Source organism: Mycetomoellerius zeteki, unplaced genomic scaffold, assembly GCF_001594055.1.
Source record: "Mycetomoellerius zeteki isolate Tzet28-1 unplaced genomic scaffold, Tzet1.0 scaffold126, whole genome shotgun sequence".
NCBI classification, from domain to species: domain Eukaryota; kingdom Metazoa; phylum Arthropoda; class Insecta; order Hymenoptera; family Formicidae; genus Mycetomoellerius; species Mycetomoellerius zeteki.
This window is the reverse complement of record NW_017256190.1, coordinates 462,180-471,728: the sequence shown is the minus strand read 5'-3', so window position 1 is coordinate 471,728 and position 9,549 is coordinate 462,180. Positions and strand designations below refer to the sequence as shown.

Sequence of the window (9,549 nt, the reverse complement as noted above, 5' to 3'; positions counted from 1 at the left end):
ATAGCTCGAGGATGGTGGTGCACCGTAACTGGAGGACGGAGGTGCACCATAACTGGAGGACGGTGTTCCACCGCCGCCTCCACCGGAATATCCACCGCCACCGCCACCTCCACTGGGTGCTCCGTATGTCGAGGAAGGTCGACCACCTCCGTAGCCACCACCGCCACCACCGCCGCCGCCGCCACCACCTGAAGGCGCACCGTAGCTCGTCGATATTCCTCCACCGCCGCCACCTCCTAGATTAGGTGTGCCGTAACTGGTTGACGGTGGTAGATAGTTGCCCGAGATAGGCGCTAGAAAAGAATTCCAAAATCTAAAGCTTTATTCTTTAAAAAATTTATCTTATTCTTTAAAGAATATTTTAGATACAAGAGAGATGTAAATTATATAGCTTGGTTGTCGCAGAAAATTTTATTGCATTTTGATTAATCTTATATTTGGGAAAATAGTATTTAATCTGTAATCTTAAAAATTGCTATAATAAATTTGGCTGCTCTCTCAGTAACTTATGGTTTCTTACATTGCTGGTGACTTTTTATTACATCGCAATCTTACGATGAAATTACCACTAACGTTTATTGTTTGTGGTAACGCTATTAGATGAGATGATAAGTCGGCAATAGCATTTACGCGGCTTCCTAGCAATCAAGATTGGAAGTTAACATAATACAAAGTAGAAATTCTAAAACTTCGTTTTCTCTTCCCATAGGATAGCTGTATTACAGCTATCTAAGTCTTCGTAATAGTACTAGTAACTATCAACAGAAATTTAAATTCCGCTTAACAATGTTTTAACCATCAAACATTGTTAAAACTTAATTCCGTTCAATAACTCTTGAAACTTAAAATTGAACTGAGTACAAAAATCAAGACAATTTACAGAAATTTAATTGAGTAAATAAAATTTCATTAATTTACTGTATAAATTCCTATGGGAAGAGAAAACGAAGTTTTAGAATTTCTACTTTGTATTAAGTTAACTTCCAATCTTGATCTAAATTCATATCACAACAATTTACAGGAAATCAAAAAGAGTAAAATTCCCTTCAATTTAAGAACACATGTCTTCATTACAGAGGAGGAAAATTCGCAACCAAGTCAGGGAATTGTGTTCGCGTCGGATAGTATTCTAAACCGACTTAGTCACGGAAGTCGTAATCAGACCGTAACGATTTCTTATCGCGGGATTTTATCTGCTCCGCGCTATCATCATCAGCGGAGTCGTCGTAAGACAGTCATTACAAGACGCTTTGTGTCGTACAGTCGAAACACCAACGCGGATTTTCACAATAATAGCATGGCGGTTTTTTTTGTTTGTTAAACACGCGTTAACGCGCCGATTGAGTCACGCTTCGCTTTCATCGTGGCTGATGCGCCGGAACGCGAACAGTGTCCGATTGATTTATCGCGCGAGCGTGATGCTCCGCCACGACAGTTGAAGAAGCGATTCATCGCTGGTATTTACGACCGGTTCGGCGGGTCGACAGTCATCTGCTGAAACTTGGCGAGTACGCCAATTAATCCCGGATCAGCGATTCGCTATTCTGCTACCTATTAATCCTTTGTAGGCTCTTGAAAGTTTCATACACTTTAAAAAAGATCAGTGTGGATTTAACACCACGCGGTATCTATATAGTTCTCACCGTGTTGGTGTTAATATTAACATCATGTGTGGATTTATAACCTCTTGTATTTATATCAACAAATCATGATTTAAAATCCACGGTCTTAAATCCATGTTATGTTGATGTTAATATTAATACCAACATAGTGAGAATTATATAGACATTGTATGATGTTAAACCCACACTGATAGTTTTTAGAGTGTAATGGTCACCGGGTTGAAATGACCCCAAAGCATTTTGGTTGCTGCGTATTCACAGTTTTCGTTCCTTGAAGTAAAAAAATTACTGAGTATATTGTAAACATTTTAGAAATAAAAATGCAGCGGTTTTATAAAGATTTCAACTTTAACATATTAAAAAATTATGGAAATAAAATTTTTTGAAAAATGAGACTTTTTACTAAAAAAAAATCATAATTTTTTCAATTTTTATTTCTTTTTTTATAAAAATTTATGACTATTTACAGAAATATGAGACTTTCAGAAAAAAATAGTGCAATAGTTCGCGTTCCAAAAAAAGTATTTATTCTGGGAAATGAAGGAGGCTATTTTAATTTATGGAAAAAAAAAGTGTGAAATATTATCGCATGAAAGATTGATTATTCCACTGAGAAATTCCAACCAAAGAGATATTAATTAAAGATAGAACATCAAAACATTCTTTGAAGTCAATTTGACACAGTGTGACTATGAAGGGTTAAACAAACGGACATTTAATCTCTCGACGTTCAAAAAAGAAACTTATTGAAGGTTCCACTTCGATTTAAGAGAGATAAATAATTCATACGGCTAAAAACTTGAACAGCACTGAAGGGATAACAAATGGAAAACAATTAAATTCAGTTTGCGACATATAAAAATTGAATGGAATAAAATAAAGCGAATCGAAACGAGAGGCGCGCGGTAAAAATCAAATATAATAAAATAAAGTTTTAAAATAAAATAAAGGTGGACGTATAAAAAGCGCGACAAAATAATATAACGCGAAATAAAAATTAAAAGTTTTTACAATCGTTTTATTTTGAGAAACTAATTTGTTAACATTTTCCCATTAGACAACCGCTGGCAAAACACCGCAATGATCTTCAACGCACGCACGGTATTTAAACAATAACTCGCGTGTGGGCGCGTGACGTTTACACGTGTTAAAATCGAAATCAGAACAATCGCGGTAAAGTTTCGGCTTTGCACGCTCGCGCGAGTTAGATTACGCTAGATCGCACCTGATAGTTCTGATTTATGCAACGATCCCAACACGCTATGCGCAATTTGCTGAGAGATGCTCTGTCCGATAGTTCACGTCTCTCTAATACTTGACTATTTCAAGCCTGGTGCACACGGCTTCTACTTTTTCATGCGTCCCAATTTCACAAAATCGCCTGCATTACTTGAGAGAAAGAAAAACGTATCGATCGCTCGAGCGATCGAGTAAACTTGAAAAAAATGTTCGATGAATAAATTAAGATAATCTATAATGTAAAAACATTTCGTTGTTTGAATGACGAAAATGCTAGTTATTAAAGATTTTCCTATAATTAACTGATGGCGTGTGATGAAACTGCGTAAAGTAGTACGCCTACAGGCACGCTTGAACCTAATCGGAAACATAAATTAATTCGAGAGATAAAAAATGAAATGTTTTAATCAGAACTTAAAGCAGGTATATAATAAGAGACTTATAACCATGTTTACGCTTGAAAACACAGAGAATTTGATTATCAAGATTTAACGCTCAATCAACTACGTTTTTACTTTATCTCTTGATTAAGCACTTCGTTATGTCGATTTAGGGCGGCAGAGAATATATCGAAAAGAAGTTAATTTTTCACCGGCATTTTTTTTTACTTATATTTAAAATTTAAATTTAAAGAGCTGATTAGGTATAATCTTAATGAAAAGTCTGATTCAATTTAATAGCTGAAAGTAAAAACTGCCAAATCGTAAACTCCATTTTTTACTCACATATTACAACGCGTTGCAGGACAACAGTGGACTTTCTAATAAGTTTTCCGACAAGCTGACAAATTACAGATCCGTCGTGGCGACATTCATTAAGTTAAAAATGTTACGTCGCACGCTCGCTACGTAATGCGTACTTTAACCGTGAAATTACTATTGACATACAGTGCGTTTCTTATAACGCATCCCCTTCTAAATTGTATTCTGCTGGCGATCTTACTTGTGCGCCAGCGACGAGAGATTTTACCTTAATGCCTCTTTTTTTTACTACAATGAATTTAATAAGCTATTATGAAATGCGTGAGAAAGAGGAGCTAGAAGACTAACGTGAAGCGAGCAACTTTAATATTATAAAAACATTCTTTCCCTCAAAGTCATTAATTTATCTCGCTTTCCGATGCAGAAATCCGGCACGCGATTTTCTTGAGACTACTTTTACTCTCGCGAAAACTTAATGTGGTCGTCTCGCGTTTCTTTTTCTTCTCTTTCTATTTCTCTCCATTGAACATGAAAGAACAATTAGGTATTCATAAGATCTCTCTTCATCTTAATACAAGAACTGTTCCATCCCATAAAAGATTAGCAGACTCCGAAAACTTCTTCGTGCTAGATTAATTCCATGTTCAGTTGCATTCCTCTACTCCGCGTATCACAATAATGCATATCGTTTTTTCTCATCACCGGTAAAAACTCGCATTGTCAAGTTTAAGTTTCAAATTTAAAAACCCGAAGAGCAACCCATGCAACACACTTTATCCGAGAGACATCCTGGGAACGTCCTTAGGACGTTCAGAGGATATACACTGAAAAAAAAGACGTATCAACAGCATTATTTTGAAAATAATTTCGTTGACTTAACAATAGTTAGTATTAATGAGATAAATAAAATTTTATTAAAACCGGAGCATGACGTATATTTGTTTCATTAGTGTTATTAAATTATAATAAAATCATTTTCAATAAAAATAATGCTGTTGATATAATATAATTTGTTTCAGTGCAGAGACATCCTCTGGACGTCTTTAGGACGTTCCTTGGAAATTTATACTGTACGGGAATCTCAAGAATCAAGAGATTAACGTTAGATAACGATATGAGGACCCTTCTGAGATCTTACCATCGGCGTGGATGGGCCTCAGCAGTAGAGCCGTCGCGACGAGCGCGGTCACTGCCAACGGGGCCCAGCTTCTCGCGGGCCTCATGGTCCCCGGCGATCGAAGTCTCGTGGAGGTCTCTGTGATGTTCCTCGGCGCCGAGTCACATGCACGAATTTGCGTTTCGTACGAACGAAAGTGCTGTCTCTCCCTCTTTCTCTCCCAAGCTACCGTCACGTATATGCGGGGTGAACTTACGAATGGAAAAACAGATGCAATCGGGGCGCGGCGGCTCGACGTGGCCTGCTCGACGCACCCGTGCGATTTCGTCTAACGTGCTTCAAACAGCGTGCATCTCGCTTATATAGTTGGCCGTCTTTCGGAGAAAGTCCTCGTCGGGAGTGCAGGAGGATGCTACCGACCAGGTGAGACTCCCGGAGAACGTGGGAGGCAAATACTGACGAGGGGGGGAGGGACATAAGAAGACAAGCTATCTTGGGGAGGCCCCCCCCCCCGGTCAGGAATTATATATCCGTGGGGGAGAGGGGGGTGACTGAAGGATCTGACGGTTTTCTGAAAGATCAGGCAACGGGATGTCCTGCTAGCGATTGACCCTGGTCAGGCTGTTAACGAGGGGGCTCTTTTTTTCGTCTGGGACGTTCTTTCGCTCTCTTCTTCGCGGTGAACTCAGCGTTCTCACTGCGAGAAATCTTGCGCCGCCTGGCCTTGGTGTCATCTGGCTCCGCTCGAGGAGAGCGATCAGCGAGAGTAACGTAGCATTGCGCACGAGCTCTCGAGCACGTGAACTCTCGTGCAAGCGATCCGACTGGAGCGATTCGGATGGATAGCACATAAAATATTCTGTGCCGCGCGTTCAGTCGGTTCGTTTGAAACGGAGATATCGTAAAATTGGGAATATCGAATAAGCTCCGAATTTAACGAGTCGTAGAAAAATGCGATAACCGTGTGTGTTTTCAAAGAGATTTCACGCGAGTAAAATTGTATCTTGGAAGATAGAAGGTTTTTTGACATTTCGCGAAACTCTTTCATAAAATTATATTTCATACATATAAAAATTACATATTAAATAAGCTAATGGAATGTTGGCATTTATAACAAGTACACAATAAAAACAAGTACATAATGAATACAAGATGAGCTGTTTGTTTCGCAAGCAATCTAAGTGAAGTTTCGAAAATCATCACGTCACTTCTCTAAGTCCTTTCTCCGAAAAGTAAGTTTAATGAGGACCATTAGTAAGCAGGGATCGTGCGATCGAAAATTGCTCGCTTGTTATTCGTCACACGCTCAGCTTCACCTGAGAAGCCCACTTGTCGACTAGGAACTAGATAACTAAATCGACGAAGGATACAAACAGATCATACTGTTCTTCATAGGTGTTGTTCTAAATTGGTATCACGAGAGGATCGATTTTATTTCTAAATTAAATATTATTTTATAATTAATTTAGGGCAATGAGTTAAACTCAATTTAGGGCAATTAATAATGTAAATTAACGAAGTCTTATATTAGCTAAAGCTGTTTCTATCAATGTAGTTGACTTTAATTTTGGTTTAACTTATTTTTTTATTTTTTTCTAATTCTACGAATTAGGAAAAGAATGAAGACTAAATTAAACCGAGATTAAAGTTAATCTACGTTGATAGAAATGGACACAAAGAGAGATTTTTTTGGTGTGATTGAACAATTGAGAATTTTTCTATAGAAAGATGAACTTGAGATAGCACAAAAAATTTTACTGTACGAAACGAATTCTGAGAGGTGTATGAATGTCGATCTAGGATATCCAGGCGATATTCGAGAAGCAATTTGTTTGAAATACGTTTCGCTATAACCCGTAGATACACTGGGAGTGTGACCATGATTTCTAGGCCGAGGACACAATCTGTCCATATACGCGAAGGCATAAAAATGACGGTATCGTCGATGATGTACGTGCAGATCGTTTCGCGGCGACGTGCGATTTCAAGCAGTCTTAAAAAGACGAAGAAGGCGAAGCTGAAAGTATAAAATATCTGACGAACGCGTCTCTCAGTACGCCAACGCTTCTTGATGCATTTCGAGCTGTAACTTAAAAAATGCATATAAATGTTACGCCAGTTTATAACACTGGGAGAAAAATCTTTGCGTGCGCAACGTTATTCAAGCATCCCATATTCAGTACATAAGGAAGACCATTAACTATAAAGGAATGATCTATTGAACGCGAAGAAGAAACGAAAGTTCACCGAAGAAAGTATGAAAGGGAAACATGGAGCTGAAGGAGTCCGGTATTTTTTTTTTTACGTCTGAAACGTCTATCTTGTGTCCGTTATACGAGGGATACGCTTTTCATAGCTGGCTGCATCTCGCGCATTATATTCTTGTTCGCACGCGATTATCTTACGCTATAGGACTTCTATAACGTAAGATAATCGTTTCTTTTCCGCGGACGAACGCACAGCGATCTTAACTGCTCGCATAAGTGCAGCAGGTGCCGCTCGTTGTCCTAAACGCGAGATGACGCAACGTATAATAAAAATAATCAATAATTTTTAATAGCGGGAGTTCGCGTAATTTGGGTTCCGTTTCGTTGCCCGTTCCTATAAGTAGCTGGAAGTACAGTGTTGCGACACGCGGCTAAAGTATAATAACTTAATGGCATACGCGGAACAAAATGATGAAAAGAGAATCCTATTGGAACGAATGTGCTCGCTCATTGACGAAAAAAGATTCGCGCGATCGCTGTCGGAAAGATTGATGACTAATAAGATGATTAATAAGCGATATAATAAATTATGAGTGTGAAATATTTTTTATTTAGTTAATGCTTTCTAATAATTGTTATTAGAAACAGCAAATATCATATATCAAATATATTAAGCGTAATACATCAAATCCAGGGACATAAATTAATGTATTGAGACGCAAAAAATTTTCTTATATTACAAAATACAGGAGATAGACGAAATAACATAAACTTCTCATCAATATACCATTTATATTACTACTTATTTTATTAATCAAGAGATTAGCCCATTTTTGTTTTTAATACACATTTTATCTTTAGTAAAACAATCACATAATGTACAAGTTGTTACTAATGGAATGTTGTATTATTCTTTCAGAAGAACATCTTTCAATTGCTTATAATATTACAAAAGAAAATTTTCTTCTCCAATATGAGTATCAAATAATATCGATGGTAACAATTCAAACACTATATGATTATTTCAACAAGGACAGAATGTGTATTAAAAGCAAATGAAAGATCAACCTCTTATATTAATAAAACATTCTTTTTTCACTCTATTTTCCAAAATTACCTTCTGTTCTTCTCTTGAACTTTAATATTTTTCTGATCAATGCAATCACCTGATTCGAGTACTATTTGTGGTTTTAAAGAGCAGAGTGGGAGATACACACAGATTTCCTCCTCCAATATCTTTCAAACAAGATATTTTACTAGAAGAAAATAGGAAAATGATAGTAATTACTTTCCTATTATTCTATAATAGAAAAGTAATAACTATTATTTATATGTAATAATCTAGAATAGGAAATAATAAGAAATATTATTTCTTGTTATTCTCTATAATAATAATATAAAAGAACAACAGGAAGTAATAAGAATTAGTGTAATATTGCAGTAGTTCCTACATTATTCAAGCATGATTCTATTCCAGGATAAAATTTATATTAAAGATAAATAAATAATAGGTCCAACTTCTTATTAATAAAACAAGAGAGAGAGTATGCAATATATTTCTTAAACGTTTGTATTATTTTATTAATCCCCTGTAATACTCACTAGTCAAAGATTCTCGTTTCCATTAACTACATATATATTTAAAAAGACATCAATTAGGTGACTTGAAGAATTAGATCCATCTATCGCCGAGAGTTTCGTAAATTCTCCACAGCCTTATTTGCAAATCGCACTTATAATTCCGGCCGGCAATCGGTTCTCGTAAGATCTGTTATTTGTAAACAGACAATTGCTATCAACGACTAGCGTTTTAACGACCGGTGGATCATCGGTAGTCGGTCCAATTAGCGCGCGAGTATGACAAATCGCACGGCGAAGAATCTCCGCCATTCTTCGTGCGTGTGCGAACTTCACGAAACGGTCCCGACACCTACGACGTTGCTCTCACCGATTGCTGAAAGAGAACGCTGAAAGAGACGCCGCTTGCTAAATCGACGATTTATTATCGCCCGTGTAGCAATAACACGAGCGAGGCTCGAGATGCGCGCAGCTATGTGGCTATGACAAACGTTGCGGTAATACAGATCGGATCAGATCGCTCCGGCCGAGTGTCTCGCTTTGCCGGATTGATCGATCATTGCAACACGGATGCTGTAAAAATGCGCGATCCGTGATTATTGAATCGATAGATCGTTGATTGCCAAGAAATGAAAGCATTTTATTGGATGAAAGCATTCTATTGGTACGCATAAAGTGTATATTTCAACGAGATGCAGTCTCATGCAGAACACAAATCATCACACTGGAAAGAGTCTGATTGCATTAATTGGAATTCTAGTTGAAAGTGGGTATTAAAATTTTTTGATTGAGTTTATTATAATTCTAATTGAAGTAACCAGAATTCTGATTGATATGATCAGAATTTTCTGATTCGTACATTTTTAATTAAAAATTCTTCTCAATGTATAAGATTGAAATGATATCAAAATGACTCCAAAAATATTTGGACTCCAGAAATATTTAGTTCTTCCAGCGAAATTGTTTAGGCAAATAAATGAAGCATTTTTTAAGAATAATAAAATATTTTGTTTATACATATAACAAAGAATTTAATTGCCTCTACCAAATACATTTTTCTGCTTCAGGAAAAAATAATAAAAATA

At 36.9% G+C, this 9,549-nt stretch overlaps 1 protein-coding gene across 2 annotated transcripts in view; it reads right to left on the bottom strand.

The window, feature by feature from the left end:
* Positions 1-5,008, bottom strand: part of LOC108731414 (loricrin) — a 6,431-nt gene extending 1,423 nt beyond the window's left edge. The window contains exons 1-2 of one of the 2 annotated variants that reach the window (XM_018461743.1): positions 4,701-5,008; positions 5-293 (exon numbers count right to left, since the gene is read on the bottom strand). In XM_018461743.1, the coding sequence (XP_018317245.1) occupies positions 5-293; positions 4,701-4,785 (374 nt within the window). In that variant the 5' untranslated portion in view covers positions 4,786-5,008. Of the gene's footprint in view, positions 1-4; positions 294-4,700 lie in introns of those variants that run through there. The other variant, XM_018461745.1, reaches the window with a different exon arrangement.
* Between the last annotated feature and the right edge of the window lie 4,541 nt (positions 5,009-9,549).